Consider the following 25,423-nt stretch of genomic DNA (forward strand, 5'->3'; position numbering starts at 1 on the left):
GCTCAGTTAGCCGAATGAATTCCGAATATCGCGGCCGAACATTGACCGAAGTTGGCTAGAAAAAAAAAACGGATGTCAAAATATCAATGTCGGAGAGAGAAGAAATTTTCATACTAGACTTTTTTGTGAATGCAAATTGTACAAAAGTTCTAACCGGTGTTCAATGTACATAGACAGTAAATTGTTCTAGAAGATGCATTTATATCGATACAGTAGAATTATCTAGGGGATTCCGCTGGATTTTGGGTGAAAAAGTGCAGTGAAAAAAATACCCATTTTGTCCCATCCGATGTAAAGGAGGCAATTTGCTGTGTGTTTTTTTCGCGAACAGTGTCTGAATTTCGCATGAAAAAAAGGCAGTGACCACGGAATTGGGGCACCTGTTAGTGGTTGATTGGACAGAGGGGTGTCTTGGGGTGAAATTGGTGTTTGATAGAGAGTGATTGTGTGAAGAAGTAAATCGATTTATTGTCTATAGAAAAAAGTTCAATCCAGTAAGAATTTGGTAGCCCCACAAAAATGGCGGACCTCGAAGCTGTTCTGGCGGATGTGAGCTATTTAATGGCTATGGAGAAATCAAAATCCGCCCCAGCTGCAAGAGCCAGCAAGAAGATAATACTACCGGATCCCAGGTAAATAAATCCACCAATTTTCCATGCAGTCAAATCATCTGGGCATAGAGTTTATTACCTGTTGTGCTAAGGTACTTCCTCTCAAAGTTCAATACTCTCCTGCTGATCTCCAATATTTGCCACAAAAGTCCTGCAAAATCCACTTAAAACATTCAGGAACGACTTAGCAACTCCCTAAGTATCCAACTAACTGCTTCATCCTGAAAGAATCTCCCAAAATATACCCCATTCAGCCTTACAACAATTTATCTCCTATCTTCTCATCAGCATATCGCCACTTGCATCATCAATAGTCCTAATTACAAATAATATTTTTTTTAAAATATTTTTGCATTATACATTTTCTCAATATCAGTGTTTTTTTCTTATAATTATTACAAATTCCATTTTAAATGCAGAATCTTATCACAAGGTGTGATAAATAATATTCTCAATAAATGAGATAAATTATATTTTTATTCATCAGATAGAGAAACGTTCATGTGAACTTGCGATGGAATGTTTTTCAGACCTATTTTAAGATATGATTTTGCTTTCAATATTAAATAAGCTGTCGGCCTATGTTACAAGGGTATTGGGGTTCATCGAACTTTATGCCATTGATACACTTACGACTTTAGCCGAGAGACGGCTTGGCGTGATTATAATCAAAATAATGATTTGAATAATTTCCAATCAGTTTCTCGAATAAGTAAACCCTTTTCCGACTAAAATCGAGATACGGATTAGTTAGACACTGATGGAAATGTAATCTAAGATCATTTTGTTTATTATTACCAGGGGCATGACATTTCCTATGTTTCCCCTATGTTTCTAGCGCGCCGAAAAAACTTTTGAATTTATTAGCTGTTTTCTGTCATTGTAGAATGAATTAGCAAAAAATACTAATACAAAATAAAAGTCAATTTAATATAGAATAGGCCACCGAAAACCCCAAATTGGCAATCTACGTAGTTTTGAAGATATCTCGGGAAATGTGTACGAAAACAGGAAAAAATTTACACTAAACTGGTCGCATTTTTCAGAGCTAATGTCACCCTCCTGATTATTACGTTAAGTGATCTCTCGACTTAAATCATAAGTGTGTCTAGCTAGGGCATTAGTTTTCTTAATACTATGGGGCTTGTAAAGTGGAACTCTCTTTAAATGATTTTAAATAACCGGTATTTTCGGGTTTTGACGTAACTTAAGATACAAATCTTAATGCAACGAAAAGAAATATTAAAAAAAAAACTTTTCTTCATATAATTCTCTAAAAAGTTGGAAATTCTCCTTCAATTGAATGAATATTGAATACTTCTTCTTATATTTGTTATAGAAAATCTGTAAAAATTCCTTCGTGACAAAAATTTGTCATAAAAGAGGCTGTCTATCGAAATGCAGTAAAGTTCCTTAAATGCAAACTTCTCTATTATAAACGGTTAAATTCAAAATATAAAATTTGAGGTTATGTGATAAAAATTTAGCGAGTGTCGGAAGTAATTAATAATTTATTCTCTGATCTTCCTATAATATTAGATGAGCACATATATTCTGTCAGTAGAAGACGTCGAAAGGGAGCGGTATATCTCAACTTATGATGATTATAATTCAATGAATGAACTATTGTTGGAAAGCTTGGCTCATTAGCTCTTAGAATCTGGTATATGTAATCAGCTATAGGTAAACCATGGTCATCCAGAACCACTTATGTTGAAGAAGACATTTTTTGCAACGTTATTTTTGGCCATCCACTGCTGTGACCAGGCGTGACCCACAATTCTAACATATGGGCTATTTGTTAGAGGAACTCAAAGGGTATAATTTGTGGAAAAAATTATTTTTTTGGACATCACACTTTTTTTTATTCATCGACTTTTGCAAAAATTTTGAAATGTTAAACGCAAGGAAAAAATTACAGAAATTCTTCTATCCCATTTTCTGGACAAACTGATGAAAATATCCACTTCGAATGTTCTGAGTATCCCCGCACAAGTTGATCCAAGGAATCCTAATGTCACTTCAATTTCATCCCCACGTCTATCCTTCCCTTCCAGAAACCACTCTTTTAGGAATATCTCAAGAACCAGACCATCGATGCATTTCATTTTTGGATATGTTTTAGAGTGTCCTAGCGGACATTTCATCCATACATCTCAAAGACGTTCGACCTCTTCTTCTTGCACATGCTAATAATCTGTTCATAAGAGCAGAATTTCTTCTGATCAATTTTCTGACCAAAGAGACAAAGTTAGCGATTTTGATTGTTCTGAGTACCCCCCAGGCTGTTGTCTTCAAAAAACAATTTTTAACGAAAATTGCTTTCAATGTGTAAAGGCCTTAACAAGAAATAACAGTGATAAAGTCTCTAAACTATTTTTTTTATTTAAGTTAAAGGCATTTCACATGAATTCTATAAAGTTTTTGAAAATATATCTAGAATTTCTTTTCAACTTCTGAAATGTCAATCACTAAGTTCATTTGGCAAAAGTAATTCTGCGTTATTTTATAATTTAAAAATGAAATAAAATACAATTTAAAATTTAATTTAATTAAAAATAGAGGATTATTTTGAGTTTGGTAATAATCTTATAAAGTCTCAATACATGTGAGAAAATTATATCAAAACAAGCATCAAAATAAAGTATTTTGAAGTAAATCGCCGGTACATCGAAGATTAATTGTTCAAATGCCAAATTTTTGTTAAAAAGAAGCATTTTGAATGAGATTCCTTGCACATATTAAACGTAAATCGCTTGAAAATGCATCAAAATTCTGTATTTTGTTAAAAAATTTCACACAGTAGTGTGTAGATTCTTTGAGAGATCAGGAAGCAATTGAGATCTACATCAATTCAAATCTCTCATTTATGTTCGGAGCTCAGTAAATACTAGTAAAATTTGTAAGAAAGTTTAAAGTCATAATATCGTTTTTAATTGATTTTAGAGTTAGCGGTAGATTCTAGTGACAGGTGTAACGATAATTAACTTCTTAAGAAATAATTCAAAATATGTCAATAGGTTAATTATTGATGCAAACGTCGAATGTACACGTATCGAAGGGGTAATGATATGTGGCAGAGAGTTGGTGAAGGAAGAAGAACATTACATTCGGTTGGAGCTCTAGGGTGACCGCCTCTCGAAAAAACAACAAATTCTTAAGCTTGAGTAAATAAACAATGTGCTCAGTTATTCACGCAACTTCTTTCCTATTCTTTCAAACAAAATACTCGCTACTAACACACAAAGAATTAATAGAACACACCCGTTGACTTACAAGACACAAGGAAAATTTAATAAGTATCATTAGGTATTTTGATCGCATCGCTAAACACCCTAAAAACTCATTTTGTAGGATGAACTTGTCTACAAAGCAACTATACTCCTGCTCTTTTGCACAAAAAAAAAATTCAGTTGAAATTGTCTTATATTAAGTGCGCATAAATATAGTTCCTTAATGGTTTCTTGTTCGCAGAATTTGAGAGAATTAGAGACACCTTACAGTGTTCAATTGTGATTGTGAAAGAATTTCTGCATAGGGGTCTTTTTTTTTTAGTTTTCCCGGAAATATGTATATATGGCAGCTTATAGCAAAGTTCTGGCACTCAATTCCATGTAGAAAGCAGCTCTATTCGTACTTGAATATTGCTGCAACACTCAAAGGGTTCAAAAGATGATTTAAACCTTTGATGTGAAGCTTTACAAAACCGATATGTCATTTTATATATGCTATATAAGTTAAATTATACGTCATGTCAATGAATATATTGCAATAACTTTCAGTTGGACTTGGTATATATGAAAGGAAAGTCTAAATCTAAAGCTATAGGAAGCTTATTGGAAAAAATCATACAATTGGAATTTCTTTGTAATACTTTCAATTTCCAAGTAATTTCAATAATTTTATTTACTCGTCCGTAATGGTTCAATACTCTCCTTTTTGAAATTTAACTTTAAACACTTCTAATAGAAGTTCTTATTAAAAAAAAAACTTATTAGTCACAAGAAAATTCGCGATGAACTTGTATTTATTAAATGTATAAGCATTATTTTCCTTAACTACTTAATGTTTTTATGAAAAAAATTATGAATTATAAGTTTTTTTAATATCTAATAAATGGATTTTTTTTAAATTGTAAAATACGTAAGCTTATATTTTTAATAGCTTTATTAATACCAAAATTTCTCACTAATATAAAAACTTGCATTAGGGTAGGGTAATTTTGGACATCTGCTTATAAGCATCGACGTTCCAAGTTTGAAGTGCGTTATTTTCAATACTAGGGTAAAATGTATAATTTGGAATTAGTGATATAAGTTGGACAAGTCGCCGGTACAAGTTGGACATGGCTTTTTTCTTGATAAATACAGTACAAAATTTGTTTCTAAGCACAAGAAAACAAATTATAAAACTAAAGCATTAAAAATATACAAATAAAAATGAAGTAGTAAATTTATCAAGACGAAAAGCCCTGTCCAAATTATACCATTGTCCAACTTGTACCACTGTCCAACTTGTACCACTTTACCCTAATTGATTTTTTTTCGATACTCTCTTTTCCGAAGGGTTGTTTAGAAACTTGGCAAGGGTTTATTGTCTTTGTTTTTACTAAAATTAGTTTTAATACGTTTAAAAATGAATTGATATAGAGGTGAATTTGACTCTTATTTTGGACAACTTGGTTATTAATTTGGACGACTTGGCTGTAAATTTGGACAGCTAATCCGCCTGAACAGGATGCCCATTGTTCTTCATTTCATGAACCAATATTACCAAGTCCTCTTCCTGTTCATGTAAGGGAAACGTAGAATGTCACAAGAAGCCCGGAAACTTTCCATATCATTCATTAAAGTAAGTTGACTTCGGTACTCCAAGTACGTGCGGATTCGTTCATTCTCTGGCCTTTCCGGAAGCCTTTCAAGGCTTTTCTCGCTACACCTCTTTCGTAGAGATGATGCTCCTTTGTTTCTCCAGGCATTTGTCCAACCTAGTCATCACAAAAGCTAAAACTTCACGAAATTTTCTTCAGAAAAACACCTGTCCAAAATAAGGAGTATCATCTCACTGGTGAATCTCTTAGAAAATTTCCAATGTTTCACACGAAAAATCTAATTTACAAGGTAAATCTCACTTCAGATCAAATGTACAAATCACCACTAACGGGAATCAACATAATATTCAATGAATATGAATATTCAATAATATCACTCAAAAAAAGCGAAGAAACATTGTTAGTACTTCAACACAGCTAAATAAGACTGAAGTAAACACAAAGTTCTGTCATATTTCTCGTAAGCAATTGCTCACACTGAATTTTCAACAAAGCAATTTTAACTCAAATCATATTCAAAATTTAACGTATTTAGTGTTAAAATCTTCCAAAAAGAACAAATATTTAGATAGAATTCATTATTCATCAAATATTGGAATAAAAATCCATCATTTTAATCAATTTATTTTTAGTGTCCAATTTTATCGTCAAAGTGTCCAAAATCAGAAACTGGACAAAATTATGAGCCTTCACTCTACATTAAATTTAATTCCCTTAATAATTCCCTTAAAAAAGTAACAGACCAAACAGTGCTCTCTCTCAGTATATTACACCTTTTCGATATATTTTGGGATACTTAGTCATTTTAAATATGTCTTATCACTAATTCAATTCAATCACTAATAGGAAGCCCCCCAGGTACGGCCAAAAAAATGGCTGATTACCCCATTCAAAGACAATTCTGTTGATTTGTTTGTCTCTCCAAATCCTTTTTTTTTTGGTAGGGTATTGTAGAGTATTTACGAAACCTAGCCTAAATGGGCATTTTTCGCAATTCCATATAAGAATAGAGATTTTTTAGAATAATTAAATTAAGTATTGCAATGATTTTGTGACAAACTGTAAAAGGAATGGAATGATACAATTGCAGAATCGACGTAGAGTAATATTAAAACAGTGGATAATGATAATCAGTAATCAGAGCATCCCATTTCACTGCCCTAGGTGCTAGGAATTTCCTCTGCAGAGTGGCAGTTAATGCCTGGAATTGATTTGAGTTCCAATCTCACTGATGTTAATCTAATAGACAGGTTGCCAACTTCACATATTCATGATTCTCATTTTATTTTAGAGAATTTTTAGCAAGTCTGGTGATTCATTTAATAGAAAATAAGAAAAATGCCATGTAATCTTGCAAAATCGAATGAAAACATACTGATGAATTGACATTTCCTGGCATGCTGATCAGAAAAGCCAAAATATAGGGTTTCCGTATGAAAAAAAGTTTTACGTCAAAGCATGCCTACTCCACATTCCGTTTTTAACTTTAGGCTTTAGGATAACGCTAATCTGTGGTACTAAATACTAAAGTTATTCTGGTGAAAAGCCTGTTGTGAAAGCCTTTTTCATTACGGATGCGTTATTGCTGGAATTCAAAGAGAGAGCTGTTATATAATCCGGTTTTTCCAACTTGTCATTGTAACCATCCTGAAGGAAAATTCTGTAACGATATGACAATGTCATATGATAAATTTTCGTGGTAAATTCGGGAGCAGGATAACATTAAAGCCAAGTGAGCATTGAATGATCATTTGCTAGGAGCTTCATGAATATCTTAGTAACTGATATAAATCTGATTTTCGATTATTTTTTCTGAATTTATCAACATTTTTTAATTTGTCATCTGACATTGTCATACTGTTACAGAATTCACCTTTTGCAGCTTAAAGGGCAAAAAGATATTAACTTCTGATCTTCGGCGACCCCCGATAAAAAACATTTTCTCCAGGCGTTTTTATTTTCCTTTTTCCCCTCATTGCTCTCTATCCCCAGCAAGAGAATGTTTATTTTGGTTTTTCTCAAAATCGGCCTAAGCTTTTTCAATGATTTTCGGATGCATACCAATAATCGAAAAATTCACTATTTTGAATTATTGAAGGCATTGAAGGTCAAGAAGTTCATGCACATTCTAGAGCAAAATTCTTCAACCAATTTGGCAGAACTTAGATTCTTTAGAAAGGTCTTGAAATTTCTTATCCGGCTATATCAGTCTCAATCGATAATGACTTGGCCAAGTAATTGTCAAAGAGCGAATTATATTAACCCTCTAACGGGTAAGACCGCCTCCAAAAAAATCACATTTACAGCGACAATCAGGTTTTATTTATTTAAAAGTGCTATAGTGTCCTCGGTAATACTCTTATAAGCATCTCTTGAAAGTTTGAACTCATTTTGACTCTTCGTTTTGTTGCTATTCCCAGTTTTGCGTGACAGGTCAGAGAAAAAGCAACAAAAAATATTTGTGCAAAAAACCTCATTTCCAATTTCCATAAAAATACCGATTTAAAATTATCTGACTAAAATAAATTTATTTTTTACTGAAAGATATGTCATTCTACTTTGTATATTTTATTTAAAAAATTTGAAAAAACTAAAAATGTGAATTTTAGAAGCAAAAACAGTTTCAAAAAAATTTTATATTTTCTCACCTAGCGCCTAAACTAAAAGAGATAATGAAGAATGGATGGTTTTTTCGACTTTATTGGATCATAATTATCCTAGAAATCATTATTTTAGAACTTTTTTTCGCATATTAAAGAAAACACCGTTAGAGGGTTAATATGTTTTGAATCATGTGTTATTGTTAATCCCTGAAAGTAGTGGTGAATACATAAAATCTATCCTGATATTATTATAGGAAGGTCTCTGCACCTTGGAGCAAATTTCATTAAAAATTGTTTTCAACATTTCGCAAAAAAAATTTCCTATTTTTTAAGTCATGTTTTGAAGAAAAATGCCTCGATATTTTGGCTTAATTCAGCTTCAACAATTTCTGACGTAGGAGAGATCGGGGGGGGGGGGGGGAATTTGGGACACTTTTTCATGTTTTGACTTTGAGACAGTATTCCAAAAAATCACGATAGTGTATTACAATTTTATGCGGTCTATAGGATACTTATGGGTATTGACTTTATAAAAAGTAGTCGATAGAACTTGAAAAACAAATGAATTTTCTTGGAGTAGACAAATCATTTAATTTGACGCTTTGTCCCAATCCTTCTCGATTTGGGGCCGTGTGGGACGCAAAAGGGGATGTTTGGGACGCGTTTTTTTCGCATAATTGGCACTATTGGAACATGTTAATTAATTTTAAATACTAGATTAAAAATATTTTTAATAGGAAAAAAAAGTTTAATCTCTTATTTCATATTTATAAATTAATAATATTATTCTTATTTGTAGGGTAGAGTCATTTATTGTCAATCAGTTATTTAAAGTATTTTCTTCTTATTTGCCATTCTAGCTTTCTTTGCTTTTTTATTCTAAATATTGTAAAAATTATCATCAAATTTTCTATAAATGCAAAGGAAGAATGTTTTTCTGGAGATGTCATTCCTGGTGGAATCCAACGCATCTTACATATATGCACTTAAAATATTTAACATTTAAAAATTGATATAAATATATTGAAGATTTTTATTAATCCACTGCAAAAACTGCTGCTATCTACTTTTTTTTTTAGACAATGCATACAACTGAACCTAATAATATCATAAATTCTCATAATCTATTATATTTTTATAACCTTAAAATATTATAGGGTTAGAAAATAAAACTTTTTCAAATAAAAAATGTCTTCAAATATCCTAAAATGTATTTTAAATTCCATCTATTTATCTTTCAAATGAACAAGTATGGAAAAAAAAATTTGCTTAAATTCGGATAATTCTGAAGATATTTACATTCGAATATTCTTTTCAAGGTTATGTTCATTATAACCTTACTTTGTTAACCTTAATAGAAGAATTTGCCTCTTTGTTGGTTTTTTTTTTCTTCTTTTATTTGTAATTGTGATTCATCTCAATTAATTCAATATTAAATAATATATTTTTGTTCTTGTATTTTTCTTCAAATATTAAATAAATAATGATACAGCAGGAATAATGTGGAACAATTTTTGTTTTAACTCACAAGGTGTTGTCTTTGGAATCACGAATAATAAAATTAATTGAAGTAATTCATTTAGTCCTTAATTTAATCTGCAATCGTTTGATAATAATCTCTTAGGCACTGATTCTGAAAAATAATAATCAAGAAAAAGTTTATATTGTTTTCAAATTTCAACAATGGCGGAAAAAAGAGTGAATGGTACAAGTGGTATAAGTAGAGTATACAAATGTACTTTTTAATTATAAAATGCGATGATGCTACAGTAGCGGAGGTTGAGTCAAATTATGGTTCATAGGTCAAATAGAGAGAGAGAATGTCAATTTATATAAGTCATTAATTTTGAATGAAGAACTCATATAATGTAATATCCAATATTGAATCATTGACGACATTTTATTAACGAAATTATTGCCATTTCTCTCTTTCTCTGTTTTTTGCCTCTTGCAGTGTTCGAAGTGTGATGCACAAATACTTGGAGAAGGAAAATGAAATAAGTTTCGACAAGATATTCAATCAAATATTGGGCTATTTGCTCTTTAAAGACTTTTGCGAGAATGTGTCTGAAGAGCCAGTTCCTCACCTAAAGTTCTATGAGCAAATTAAAAATTATGAAAAAACTGAGTGCCATGATGAGAGACGCAAACTAGCGAGGGAAATTTATGATAATTTCATAATGAAGGAAATGCTATCGCATACTCATGTAAGTCACTATCTATATACTTTTTTTTTGTTTAGGATTTTTCACCATTATGGTTGAATGAAGAGAATGGTGGTATGTTGTGTTCATTATGTGTAACACATTGCATGTGTCTATTTTCAGGAATATTCTAAAGAAGCTGTGTCACATGTGCAGAAATATTTAATGAAGAATGAGGTGCCAGTCAACTTATTTGAGGTATGAGTACTATCTTGCATAATACACCCTTATTCAGTAATTTTGCAACAACCATCAACATCATCAATATTAATGGGGGAAAACTTTAACTTTTGAAAAGGGTTGGAAAAGTTTAGTTACACTTAAGTGAATTGCTCTATATAAGTACCTTTTTGGAAAATTGACCAATAAAATTTCAGATGATGGGGTATTAATGAAATTTAATTTCTTTTTGCCTAATTCCCAAAGAAATAAATTAAGTTTTTATCTTATGCAAAATCGATAAATTCTAGTTAGATTGTATATGATTTTAATTTGAAGATACACAACTCAATTTGGATGCATAATGTATTTTCATGCGGTAGTAACAATCCCTGGGATGTTATTTTATAATTAAATTCGTTGCTGCATTTGTGCAGCTTCCTGTAGAGGTTTTGGGCTCTGCAGGACAGAAATGAAAATTAATGGACGGAAGGTGGAATAACAAAAAACATTTGTTTTTCATGCTAATGTATTTATCAGTAATTTATCCTGGTTTACTGATGAAATTTCATAAATATTTTTGGAATACTAGAAGAAGTTCATGCAAGCATTATCATAGAAAGCATATAAATAAGATAATTAACAAAATTTCTAGGAATTATCCTATACATTTTTATACACTCGAAAAAATATAGAAAATATGAAAAAATAGATCATTGTTGAGAAATGCGTTTCATTTACCGTTTACCGATTCTAAACCGGTTTGAACCGATTGATAAATCACTCAAAATATTCCCCAAGGAGTAATACTATTGAATTTTGGATAAAACTTAGTTATCGGGTATGAACCGATTTATAACCGATTGGAATCGGTTCAGACTTGTCAGGAATTGCAAGACCTTTCCAACGATCCCAAAAATGATACTATTCGGTCAAGAATACGCTTTCGAGAGCCTTTGTAAACTTTGACCTTGAAAAAACCGACATTTGGAATGATTCAACGGTATTTTCATATCAGGACGAACAATCGCACTACGCGTTTTCGGTCAATTCCAAAAAATATGGTTTTGAAGGGGAAGGAAAGGGGTGGGGAGAAAATTAGGGGCATGATAATGGTTCCAGGGTCGACTTAAGAGGGTCCCTTAAAGGTCCCAAGTTCGTGATAACGGCCGGACGGACAGACGGACAAACAGCATGACACCATTTCTCAGAAATCGTCTGAAACGTAAAGATTTGGTGAGAAAAGTAGTCCCTGCGGGGTGGAAGGCGGAAATTGGGGGGGGGGGGTCGAGGGATTATGTATACTGCGCTCTCTGTGGAGTTCGAGCAGTAAAATTAGTGAAAAGACAATAAAAACTTATTAAGAGCCACGGGGAGATGCTATGAAACACGTGTCTTAACGTCTCCTTCTTAATGGCCTTCTTAACGGTCACGGAATTTAAATTCTTTAAATTAATTAAATACAAACTATGTTTATAAATGTAGTATAACTGTCTAAGAAAAGTCTAATCCAAAATTCAAATGAGAAAAGAGAATGAAGGAAATTATTATCAAAATTGACCCGATATCAAAAATTCAAATTTTGCATGACAAAAGAGCAATTTATTACACTGTGCAACAATTTTAAACTTTTTTTTCTCCCTGGGTTCTCATGCTTTTTTTTCTATTGCTAAGGTCAATTGATTTACGAAAATACTTATCATTTTAATTTCATTTTGTTTTTGCGCCTAGAATCTAGGCAAACCCGTTTTTGTCGTTTTTTGAAACTTGGGTGCCTATATCTCCGATTCTATTGAATCGATTTATTTCTTAATATTAGAACATTTGTTCTCCCTTGAATGCCCGATAATTCTTTTGACAGATGGAATTCGTGAAACTGACACCAGGGGCGCTGTAATCTCATATATGTCAGAAAATATGGAAAAATCGAACTTTTTAGCAACTTTAATAAAAAAATATCTCGAAAACTAGGACTGTCCCTTACAATCTGTTTTGTGGGTTTGATAGAGAATTTTATTAGCTACATTTTCATCTATGTACAACTTTTCTCTCAGATTGTTTTTTAATCTCGAAATTGAGGTTCAAACGAAAATCGAGCACTTACTCGAACTCACAACTGTGAGAGTCGAGTTAGAGATCTCATCCGCTCAAGACCCAACGGTGTTGCCTATTGCGCCACTGAGATCCCCAAAAGAGCAATAAAATGTATTTTTACTTCTGTCGGCATCACTGGTAAAAATAAAAGGATCAAATTGATCCTTTTGCAAAAGATGAATCAAATTAACATGTTCTTTTATGATGTGCATTCAACGTTTGAAATTTGATCCATCCTTTGCAAAAGGATCAAAAAATTTGGATCAATTTGATCCTTTTATATTTACCAGTGATGGTCGGGATATTTTTCTCATGTAATTGAGAAGTAACGTAAAATAAATAGTAACGTAAAATTAATTTTCCAAAATTGTCTAGTTTGTAATTAATGTAAGGGAAGAGTACCCCGGATCGGAATGTTAAGAGACATGCTCGATATTTAGTTGAAAATACAAGCCTCAAAATACTATTTGGTATTTTTATGTAAGCTAATGGATACATTAGTGACCTTCTTTACTATATCTGTGCTTTTAAATTTTAAATTTTTACAATAAATTAATAAAAAATATGTGTAATTGCAAACCTGCACGCTGTACCTCGGATCGTCAGGAATTTAATTAGGTGTCTCAGGGAAAATTTGTTATATAAATTAAATCTGAGTTAATGCACTGCATTCTTGTGAGAGCTAATGGTAAAAAGTAGCTAATAATTTTTTAAAAAAATAATTTAATTTGGAGCAACAATGTGGTATTAACCTGACGATCCGAGGAACACTGCCGATCGCTGGTACTCTTCCCTTATTTAGTATGCGATAGATGAGAATACAAAAAGATCTGACTTGGAGAATTCTATTTAAACACAAAGATAAAGAAAAGAACATGCCCCTCGAGCTGTTTTCAAATGATTATACCACATTGTGTTATGCAATCGATGCTAGAACAAATTTACTTTTAATTATTTTACCCTTTCCATTGCACAGTATTCCATTACAAAAAGCCAACTTTTTGGAGAGCCTCTGGAAGTTGACAAATTTACATGTTGTTTACATATTTTTTATATTGTCCAGAATTTGCATTAACTCGCCAATAAAATAAGCCAAAAAAATAAGTTCGTGGTATGACTGGATTTTCTGACATTCCAAATTTTAAATATCCTAAGTAATTCCAAGTCGGAGTAGGAAGTATATCGGCTAATAGAAATTGGTTTACATACATTTCGAATTTGCCAATTCGAAATTACATTGAACTAACTTTCAGATAGAAGTTTACATTGTGTAGAAGAGCTTTAAAACTTATCAATCTTTTCCTTAATGAAAAAAGAAGAGGAAAGGCACACTAAAAGATCAAAAAATTGACTCATTCAACTAAAAAAACAACTTGTGGGTGAAAATTAACTTATTTTAATTTCTAAAGGTATCGGTCGACCTTATTTCATTTTTTATAGTTCATTTCATAGTTCATTTTTTATCGAAATAGAAAAAGGGAATTTTAAGATATTCGAAATCTAAAATCAATTTTTCGGTTTTAGTGACTCCTTAAAAAAGTTCTCATTTGCACGAAATTGTGATGCCCTTTAGGTTTGTTTGTTTACGAGACATTTCATTTGCACTATCGATAATTAATTTCGGTTAAATCGAATGGAAGTTATTGCCATATTGAACACACCATTTCTTTGATCTGAAGGGATTAAGAGATCATTTTTTGGGGGGAGTGAAGTCTTCAACTCTTGTCTTTTGGGAGTCTGAGTACCCAAGACGAAAATATTTATTCTTGAATTATTCAGAATTGAAAAAATGATCCCAATGAATAAGTGTAAAGTAGAAGGCCATCCCAATCTAAGATATTTGCAAGAATCCATGCTAAATTTCACAAGTTTTTTATATTACGTTTCTCTCGTAAATAGACTTTTTTATTATTTTAACAAAGTCTGTCACAATCCATCCAAGTTTCAAGTGCTTTTAATTTGTTTTTTTTATAAATCAGATCCTTAATTTCCAGTATAATTTTCATTCTATGAAACTCGTTTTTAGAAAGAGAATTTATGTATAACAAAAACCCTTGTAATCGAAACTTTAGATATACTTTTCGATCTTCTCGGAATCATACAAAATTTGTGGGGGCTAATTACAAAGCTCTTACGGATTGGAAAAATTCTTTTCATCATGAATTTCTTATACTAAAGACACAGAGTAACTACCACAATATAATGTCGGTCACTTCTTTTGTTTCTCAAAGGAAAGAGTCTGGTCTAACCCTTCGCCAGAGATGGGACTAGGCCCATTTTGTAGGTATTGGTGTATGACTTAAAAATTACCGGGACTCAAGTCAAAAAGGACTGTCAGTGCTTGGGAAATTAACGATATCCTTCTCAAAATTTACAACTTTGACATTTTATTTATCGAAAACGGCGTAACCGATCTTAATGAAATTCGGATCAAAGTCGATATATGACCCAATCTTTAAATAAATATTTTTAGATTTTCCCTCTGACGGCTTCATCTGGTAGCTCCCATACAAACTAGCCATGTTTTAAAGCCATCGAACGTTATAGGACAACAAAACGAAAACTTTTTTCATTTAGGCAAATCACAGGTATTTTCGGAGTCCTTGGTGTATCATGTACTTGTACATGACCCGAGGAAACTTATAGTCCATCACGTCAACTTTTACAGATATCTTAAAGTAAGGGTTCTTAAGAAATTGGTAGAACTATTTTTATGGGACTTGTTTTTCTTAAATAACGGCATATCGTAAGTTCTTGGCGCTAAATAACGTTTTCTGAAAGAGAACTGAACTCAAGGGACATTTTCCTAAAAGGAAATCGTATCCCTATCTCTCTTGTATCCAGATTTTCCTCAAATATCCTCGAATATCTTTAATTCCGTTTAAAGTATTGCCTCGATTGCATCCTTATGTCGTCTTTAGAGAAATATTCTCCTTAGAAAAGGAGCTAAGTTTGCTGAAGTTCATAGGGTTGTAAGGATACCGTTACTAAAGAATTTTAACAAAAGGTTCTCCGTATAATTAATTAAAATATTTGTTTTCTCTGAATATATTACTCAAAGTATTTAAATAACGATATCTTTTAGGACCCTGCGATCTATAGAGGTTTTAATTTTTTTTTCAAGAAGAATATTACTGCATAAGAGACATTTCCCTAGATACAATCCTTTTTTCTATGAGTTTGAAGGATCGTAAAAATTTATAAGGAAGATTTGGAAAATTGCAGGGACAATGAAGAGATAAGGATATGGTTTCTTCCAAGAAAATTTTCTTTGAGTCCTTCTTTGCAAATTATTCTTAAGAAACGACAAATATATGATTAAACGTTATTGTATAAAACTAGTTTAGCGAAAAAACCATTATAATTCTTATACATATGTTTTATGCTCTAGTGCTTTTCCTACATACTTTTGGAGTTGATCCCGGAACAAAAGTTGTTACCATTGCCAATATCTATTCAATGGTATAGGTCTCATTCGTGGCGAAAGGTTAGACCGTTTTACCCAATGTCCTTTCCATGTTTTTTTTGCATATTCTAGAGATTTTACAGTGCAAAAAACAAAAAAAACGTTTTGACGAACGAGATGATGTGCAAAAGACTTTGAAAAAAATCAGAAAGGGCAAGGAACTTTGACAATCAAGGTGGCCGAAATATTACTCAAAACTATGTCTATATTTTTATTCATTTTAAAATTATTAAGAACGATTTTAGAAAAAAAAAACAAAGTTGATAAATTAGCTACAAAGGTTTCAAGCAACACTCATTAAAAAGAAGCAACAAAAAAAATTAATTTGCTTTAAAAATTCCTGGAATTTCAAAAGAGTTCAGGAAGGTCAAACTGCTACGGGAATCTATGCGTAAATTTGGGATACCAAGGTGTACTCTTCAGGTCTTCAAGACAAATTAAACGTAAGATCTCACGGCTTGTGGGTCATGTAAACGTATTAAAGTAAATATTTTTAAACTCGTTCCGTAAACCGTTTTGAAATTTTCTATCCTTTACAAAAGGTGGCCGGTATTACACTCAAAGTGTCCGGAATACTTCCCAAAGCAATGTGTATATTTTTTTTTAATTTTTCAATATTTTAGAAAGTGATTTAAAGAAAACAAAGATGATAAACTAGTTTTCAAGGTTCCATACAACCCTCCCGTAAAAATATTGCATTTCAAACTTAGGATTTCGGTGCTACAGTAGACTCTCTCTTCCTAAAGAATCTTGCTTGGAACCTTGTAGACAGTTTATCGTGTTTATTTTCTCTAAAATCATTCTTCATATATTTTAAAATTAATAAAAATGTAGATAAAGCATTGGTGGCCTATTCCGGACGCTTTCATCTCATAGTTCCTTACCCTTCCAGAATTCTTCCAATGCCTTTTTGAGATCATCTTCCTCGTCAAAACGATATTGTTTGCATTGTATAACTTCTTAGGATATGCAAAACCTTAAAATTTCACGAAAATTTAAGAAACAAAAAATGTGGCCGGAATTTGGTACACTTACCCTACCTTATGTTATGACTTTCATAAAAATTGAAATGAAACGATAGAAAATGTTCAATTATCTTATGTCATTATTTCTGTTTTGCACCGTGTGGCATTTTAGAAATATTTAGTATGATGATTAGTGCAACTGGTGCCACTTCATGCCATGAACCACTGAGAGAAATCCGAAAAAGTTAAAATAACATTCCGGAAATATTTATTTTACCCTGCAGTATTGATCCGAAATAGTTGGAGCATCGGTGTAAATATTATGCTTTTTAGGTGTATTAGGGGTTAGAGTTACCCTTTTCCATGTTAATTTTACCATTAAAAAGGTGTAAAATTAACATTAAAAAATGTTGAAACATTTTTACACCTAAAAAGTGTTAAAGTTATGAGGAAAAAAAGTTAATCGTACCCCTGTTTTTTCTCTCACAGCGACTAAACTGTTTATTACTACTTAAAAGTTATAGGATAAATAGGGTAATTTTTCTTTGACTTTGAGATGTAAAATCTGTCGATAAAAAAACCACAGAAAAGTAATGGAAAAGCGATGTTGAGTTGAAACCTCTCAATTGATGCAATTTTACTGAATAATTCCTCATATAACAAAGTCCTTTAATGCAACGAAGAGAAAATATCTGGAAACCGCAAATTGCTTCTGTTGCAGCCATACATTGAGGAAATCTTTCATCATTTGCGTGGTGAGCCCTTTGTGAAGTTTCTGGAGAGTGAGAAGTACACACGTTTCTGCCAGTGGAAGAACTTAGAGTTGAATATTCAGTTGACAATGAATGACTTTAGTGTCCACAGGATAATTGGACGGGGTGGTTTTGGGGAGGTTTATGGGTGTCGAAAGGCGGATACGGGCAAAATGTATGCTATGAAGTGTCTCGATAAGAAGCGCATAAAGATGAAACAGGGTGAAACATTGGCACTCAATGAGCGTACAATGCTGTCTCTAGTTAGTACGGGGATAGATTGTCCATTTATTGTATGTATGACCTATGCATTTCACACAACGGACAAGCTGTGCTTCATTTTGGATCTTATGAATGGAGGAGATTTGCACTATCACTTGTCACAACATGGGGTATTTAATGAATCCGAAATGAAATTCTATGCAGCTGAGGTGATTCTTGGGTTGGAGCATATGCACAAACGATATATTGTGTATCGTGATCTTAAACCGGCAAATATTTTGTTGGATGAAAATGGTCATATTCGAATATCTGACTTGGGTTTGGCCTGTGATTTCTCCAAAAAGAAGCCTCACGCTTCAGTGGGAACCCATGGATATATGGCGCCTGAAGTTCTATCAAAGGGTACACCATACGATTCGAGTGCCGATTGGTTTAGCTTTGGATGCATGCTGTATAAATTACTCAAGGGCCACTCACCATTTCGACAGCACAAAACCAAGGATAAGCACGAAATTGACCGGATGACACTGACGATGAATGTGGAACTGCCGGAGTCATTTAGCAAGGAACTGAGAAATCTACTCGAAAGTTTACTCCACAGAGATGTAGATAAAAGATTAGGGTGTCGAGGAAGAGGGTGAGTTTACTCTGTTTTTCTGCAATTCAATGGCAAATGTGTATTCGTTTATACGCTAAATCCATTCCCAATTTTGAATTAGTTCTACAGAGTTCAACAATCTGATTCCATGCTTTTTCCTATTTGACAAAAGTGTTCTCATTTTCGCCGTGACTATTTTCGCCATAGCTGATTCTATTGCTGACGTGGCTGTTTCCATTTTCGACGTGGCTGTTTCTATTTTCGACGTGACTGTTTCCATTTTCGACGTGACTGTTTCGATTTTGTCGTGACTGTTTTCATTTTCGCCGTAACTGTTTTCGCTTTCGCTGTGACTGTTTTCACTTTCGCCGTGACTGTTCTCATTTTCGCCGTAACTTGTCGTAATTGTTTCCATTTTCGCAGAGACAGTTTTTATTTTCGCCATGACTGTTTCTATTTTGTCGTGAATATTTCTATTTCAAAATGAGTTTCTTCATTTTCGCCGTAACTGTTCACTTTTGTTGTGACTATATCCATTTTTGCCGTAGCTATTTTCACTTTCGCCGTGACTATTCCCATTTTTGTCGTGAATATTTCAATTTTCGATGTGACTTTCTCTTCTCCGTCACTGTTTACAATTTTGCCGTGACTGCTTTCTTTTTTGCCGTAGCTATTTTCACTTTCGCCGTGACTTTCCATTTTTGCCCAGAATATTTCAATTTTCGATATTACTACTATTGTGACTTTCTATTTTCGCCGCGAGTATTTCATTTTTAGTCGTGGCTTTTCATTTTCTTCATGACTGTCATTTTGTCGCGACTGTTTTCATTTTCGTCGCGACTTTTCATTCTCGCCGTGTGTATTTAATTTTCCGCCATGACTGTTTCCGTTTTTTCCGTAACTGTTTCCATTTTGTCGCGATTATTTCAAGTTTTACCATGAGGTTCTTCATTTTCGTCGTAACTGTTTTTATTTTACTGATTTTTTTGACCATTTTTGCTGTAACTGTTTCCATTTTCCCCATAACTGTTTCACATTTGTTGTGATTGCTTTCATTTTCTCATTGATTTTCTATTTTGTCGTGAATATTTCTACTTCGAAGTGGGTTTCTTAATTTTCGCCGTGACTGTTTTCATTTTCGTCGTAACTGTTTTCCCTTTCGCCGTGACTATTTCCATTTTTGCCGTGAGTATTTCAATTTTCGCTGTGACTTTATATTCTCTGTAACTGTTTCCATTTTTCCGTAATTATTTCTATTTTCCCTGTGACTGTTTTCATTTTCGCCGTGACTGTTTCCATTTTCGCTGTGACTTTCCATTTTTGTTGTGAGTATTTAAATTTTCGCCAAAAGTGTTTCTATTTTTGCCGTAATTGTTCTTTATAGTTTTTATTTTCGCCGTAACTATTTTTATTTTGTTGTGACTGTTTCTATTTTCGCCGTGACTGTTTCCATTTGCGCCGTGACTGTTTTCATTCTCGCTGTAATTGTGTTAATAACGGTGTAAGAGCGTTTCAAAATCCCAAACGGGTAATGATTACAATTTAATCTCGGAACACTTAAAAGAAGCTTCATTTTATTCAGCTTATAAATGAATACAATTCTCTCGTGCTGAAAAATCCTCTTTTGAACATCATTTCCACCCATCCTTCAATATACCCATGTTTGCTTTTCTGCAGAGCTGACGAGGTCAAGGAACATCCATTCTTCTCGGGAATAGACTGGCATCAAGTGTATATACAGAAGTATACACCACCGTTGATACCACCAAGGGGTGAAGTGAATGCAGCGGATGCATTTGATATTGGGTCGTTTGATGAGGAGGACACGAAAGGTATTAAACTGACAGAGGCAGATCAGGAGCTCTACCGATACTTTCCATTGACCATATCAGAAAGGTGAGTGTTCTCTATCTGTTTACTTTCATTCAGTTTTACAGGAGTTTCTCAACTATAGACAAAGTACATAGTAACTTTCATTAGATTATTTATTTATATACGATAGAGAGAATTTTCCGGAAGTGGAAACTCTATTAAATAAGGCCATACAGAGAATGGCAAGAGGATATTGAACTATAAAGTACATAAATCCGAGTTTATCTAATATATATAAAAAAAATTCCAATTGAAATTTTGTTTTAATAAAAAAACCTACAAATGCTACAAATATAGCACTAGAAAGCTTTTGTGCCAGGAAAGCTTTTAGTGTAAACAATTTTTTAAAATTGCTCTTCTGATGGAGTATATAATCTATTTGTTGAAAATTGTATCCTGTCGATAAATCTGTGTTATAAATTGGAGCAATGGCATTTGAAAGTGGGAAAATAATAGAGTCAATGGTTACCCTTGAGGGTGGGCTAATCATTAAAATTATTTATGCCTCCGGCACATCTTTTAGATCAGGACAATTTCATGAAACCAAAATTCACATTTTTTTGCTTTCTCAAGCATTTTACATTATCTATCAATTTTTTTGCACACAAAATTTGCTTGAACTGAATTAAATTTGTTCTGACGTTCAAAAGAAGAAGAAGAGTGTGAAAGAGTAGGATAGACACATTTAAAATGTTTGAGAAAGAAAAGGATGTGAATTTTGGTTTCATGAAATTTTCGTGGTCTAAAAGGTGTGCCAGAGTATGAGAATACTCGAGTTCTAAAAAAAATCAGTGTCAAATCAATTTTTTATTGCATTTAAAGAAAATAGAGCAGCTCTCCGTGAATTAGTTTTTCGTATGATCTTTTCGTCCTTAATGGTCTACTAAAAGCATTTGAACATAAAAAAAATCGGTACTTAACCAATACATTACCGATGAAGACCGATGCAGCCGGGTTTGACATTTCAATACCTGTCCATAAAACCAAAATTTAACAAAATCAGTTGAAGTATTTTGCCCTAAAGGTGGCTGAATTTTGATCTTCAATAATTCAAAATGGAGAATTTTTCGGTCATAGTTATGTTTGGACGAAATGTTCGTTTGAACTAGGGTGATTTGTCTAAAGCGAGACGGTTTGGAAAGTTGGACAAAGCAGTGTGGAATGTGAGACACCTCCTTAAAAATTTGATAATAAATTAATTAAATATTTCAATTTTCGATAAAAAGATTATTAAACCTTATATTATTATTTATTATTATTTTAGAAGTTAAAAATGCAAAAATCGTTATAAAACAATCAAAGGGGACTTGCAAGAAGAATTAAAAAATGTATTGCATGCGTGATATTCATAACCCTGACACGGTAGTTGTCATTTTCTCTGTTTCTTATGGAAGTTGCTAGGGAAATATAAAAGTGTTTTGTTTGATTTTTCGACATAATTTGTGAAATATTATTAAGTCCTTAGTGAAATTTGAAATTGAACTTTTTCTTAAGTGTCTCCCCTTCCACAATCCACCCTACCTGTAAAAGATATCCGAAAATAATTGAAAAGGCTTGGGCCAATTTTGTGAACACCCGAAAAAAACATGGTCTTTAGGGCATTGAGGGGGATAGGGGATAAAGGAATAAAAGATCGTCCGAGACAATGTCCACTTATGGGGGAGTCATCGAAGATCGGAAGTCGATATCTCTTACCGTTTGATCTCTAGCTCGGGAACAAACTTAAGGAGTTACATGGGCCTCTCAGGTCAAAAAAGAGGCTTTTTTTCTGATAATAATTTATTGTGTCGAAAATATTTTAGAAATTCTAACTTTTGGGATATAAAAGAGTCACTTTAGAACAAAATTTTGAAAATTGGGTATTATCATATTTTGATTCGCTTCATTACAGGCTTCCGTAAATTTGAAAAAATACCTAGAAGACATATTTTCATAGAAAATTTATTCATCTTTGTAAAACACCGTTTTCTCTGCGAGAAAAGTGAGAGAACGAGAAAAGCGCTTTTCAAGCTATTTTAGAAAAAAAACACACAAAAGACTGCAAATCGTTTGACCAATGCAAACAACAAGCGGCGAGACATGATAATGACGTTTCTTTTCGCCGTGAGACATCAGGAATTGCTTTGCTTTTTTGTTACTTTTTGCTCTGTACCTTTTGTTACTTTTTACCCCAAGTGGCCATTTTTAATAAAAGGATTTCTGGAGAAAAGAACTTTTGTGAAATTCTAAAATATATAGCGGATTCGTATTCAAAAAATCCAAATTATTTAGAAAATATTCACCAGTGCATCAATTTTGGAAAATAAGTAGGTAATAATGCCTAACGCACAATCACTTTTGTTTTGTAAACATGTTTTTGACATTTCAGTGAGAGTGAATGATATCTAGATCTAGTCATCTCGCTCTCTCTGATAGAAAATTTTGAAAACATGCTTACAAACAAAAGTTATTGTGCGTTGGGCATAATTGTTATCTTCTGCAAGGAAAATATTTTAAAAATAGGGCTAAAAATTTCGATATTTTTTATTTTCTAAATTCCTTGTTCGAATTCTAAGAAACTTACGACATTGAAGAAGGTCTATGGAGGCTATCTATAGAAAAAAATTTGAGCCACTATCTTTTTTACCTTGGAAGATATTGAATTTTGAATTTTTCGATTTGTGACTTTTTGCCCCAGTCTCCCCTACTATTAAAGTTATTGCTGCGGAGGGGTAGGGTAAGGAAGAAATCTCAGCTAAAAAAGGCTATCCTAGGTAATAATAACTTATGGGAGAGGGGAATTCAGAGAAGACAAGAAGTCGATATCTCTTGCCGTCTGGCCTCTAGCCTTGTTACGATCTTTCGGATTAATACAAAAGATAATAACAAACTTTCGAGGAAGATAAATCAATTACGGGTATTTTACCGATTCGTTGCCGATTAAGCCCAATGCAGGCGGCTAAGAAATTTCCTGATCTTAAAAAATCATTCGGCTGTGAAATAGGTTCTCCAAAGTTGTTTAACTTTGATCTTTGAAAATTCAATATCGCAAGTTTTTTGGACGAAATAATTCACCTTGACTACCTCCAAAACACATTCGAAAAAGGAAAATCTAGTTTTTTTTAAATAAACCAAAAAATATGATTTTGGGAGAAAATAGGAAGAAAGGAAAAACAGAAAAAAATCTCTTCCGGGGGGTGGGGTCATCGAAGATCGAAAGTCGATATCTTGTATCCTTTGCGCTCTTATATCAAGTAAAACAGAATTGAAAAAAAAATTAGTGCTCTCTTTTGTGCTCTTGTAGTAAAAATAGTTCCTTATTGCATGTAGATTAATTTTTTATATTGAAAAAAAAAGAAAATTTTTGGAAACATCATTTTGGGATAATTGCAAAATTTTCCGACTGTATAAAATGTGTCCGAATCTGTAACTAGACTGTTCCGAATGCATAAGAAATGTCCGTATGGTCCATCCATCCTAAGAGTTTAAACGTAAGAAATTTAGAAAGCAACCTATTTTTCTCTTTAAAAATAGTAGCGAAAAAAATGTAATTCCTCATCCCTCTCTATAAAATTGAAAGAGTTCATTATTCACAATAGAATTGAAAAGCATCTGAAGGATCTTTTGTATAAGGAAATGTTGCTGCATTGTATTCTGCAGATGGCAACAAGAAGTGGCAGAGACAGTGTTTGAAACAGTTAATAATGAGGCTGATAAACTTGAGAATAAGAAGAAGGCAAAGCAGAAGCAACGTTTTGATGCTGATGAGAAAGATTCTGACTGCATTTTACATGGTTACATCAAACGGCTAGGTGGTGCTTTTGCATCCGTTTGGCAGACAAGATATGCTAAATTGTACCCCAATCGGTGAGATTTCTTTTTTAACAAAAAAAAAATAATAAGGGCATTTTGTAATTTGACAAAATATCTTTGATACTGCAGATTGGAGTTACATTCGGAGAGTGGAAGTACGAAGCCAGAACTGATTTTTATGGACCAAATAGAGGAAGTCTCATCAGATTATGTGCAATACAAAAATGAGCAATGTATACAAATTCGTTTTCGCGACGGGATTCGCGATGGTCGAATAGTCCTGACAAATCCGGTAAGTTCTTTTTTTTTATAATGAATTTATTTCGACAGAATTATGTGGCAAATTGTCTTCAATATTTTGCACAAAGGTTATATTGATTATTTTTTTAAATAAGCTCCGCCCAGAATTTTATAAGTCACGCCCAGTTTAGGAATTAAATTGAAGTAAAGTTGATTTTTTTGAATATTCATTGGTAAATTTGGGGATATTAGAATATCGTGGACCAATAAACTATTACTATAAAATAATTATGATATTTGGTATTTGTTTATCAATCAAAACACATAGGGTCCGTCCCTGGTACATTTTTGATTAGACAAGGGTATTAAAAGATTTAGAAAAAATACAAGAACGAAGAAAATGAAAGAAAATGTTACAAAAGGGAGAAAAAACAGCATTTAGATTGAATCAGTATCTTGCAGATAGTATCTTGCAATGCCATTCAGAGAAGATCTGGCATGAAAAGGAAAGGAATTGAAAAATACTGCGTCATCAATAAGTATTGTGCGGGAATTATGGGGGTATTTAAGTGCTTCTGGTTTTTTTTTCTTGCCCGTAAAACAGCAAAAACAGTGACGGAATTACAAGGTTCAAATTAGGTTCGATTACAAATTACCCAATTGCACCCTAATGCAGACTTCAGACTTAATATGCTAAACATACTTACAACTTAATCTGAGAGACATCTTAATGTAATTATAATCAAATTAATCTTTAGAAGACCCCGTTACTATGAATTTCCCACTAGGCTGTCCCTTGGCTTAAGCCGTAAGTCTGCCTAGGGCATTAGGCTTATCCATTTATGGCTTAACTCCGCTAATTTCTTATCAGTTAATTTTTTTGGGAAAATTTTGGCATAGAATTGTATTATTGAGGGAAAATGATCTATTAGATCTAGTAGACTTTGGGAAACTGGGCTAATCCTCTTGTCAGAAGACCGCTACGGATCCATATAAACTCAGGCTGATCTTCGA

At 32.9% G+C, this 25,423-nt stretch overlaps 1 protein-coding gene across 1 annotated transcript in view; it reads left to right on the top strand.

The window, feature by feature from the left end:
• The first annotated feature begins 47 nt into the window (after nucleotides 1-47).
• Nucleotides 48-25,423, top strand: part of LOC129802966 (G protein-coupled receptor kinase 1) — a 34,023-nt gene continuing 8,647 nt past the window's right edge. Inside the window, exons 1-7 of the mRNA XM_055849226.1 lie at nucleotides 48-632; nucleotides 10,000-10,252; nucleotides 10,373-10,447; nucleotides 17,655-18,544; nucleotides 20,183-20,401; nucleotides 24,017-24,223; nucleotides 24,299-24,461. Coding sequence (XP_055705201.1) covers nucleotides 520-632; nucleotides 10,000-10,252; nucleotides 10,373-10,447; nucleotides 17,655-18,544; nucleotides 20,183-20,401; nucleotides 24,017-24,223; nucleotides 24,299-24,461 — 1,920 coding nt within the window. The 5' untranslated portion in view covers nucleotides 48-519. The remainder of the gene's footprint in view (nucleotides 633-9,999; nucleotides 10,253-10,372; nucleotides 10,448-17,654; nucleotides 18,545-20,182; nucleotides 20,402-24,016; nucleotides 24,224-24,298; nucleotides 24,462-25,423) is intronic.

This window comes from Phlebotomus papatasi, chromosome 2, assembly GCF_024763615.1.
Source record: "Phlebotomus papatasi isolate M1 chromosome 2, Ppap_2.1, whole genome shotgun sequence".
Classification (NCBI taxonomy): Eukaryota; Metazoa; Arthropoda; class Insecta; order Diptera; family Psychodidae; genus Phlebotomus; species Phlebotomus papatasi.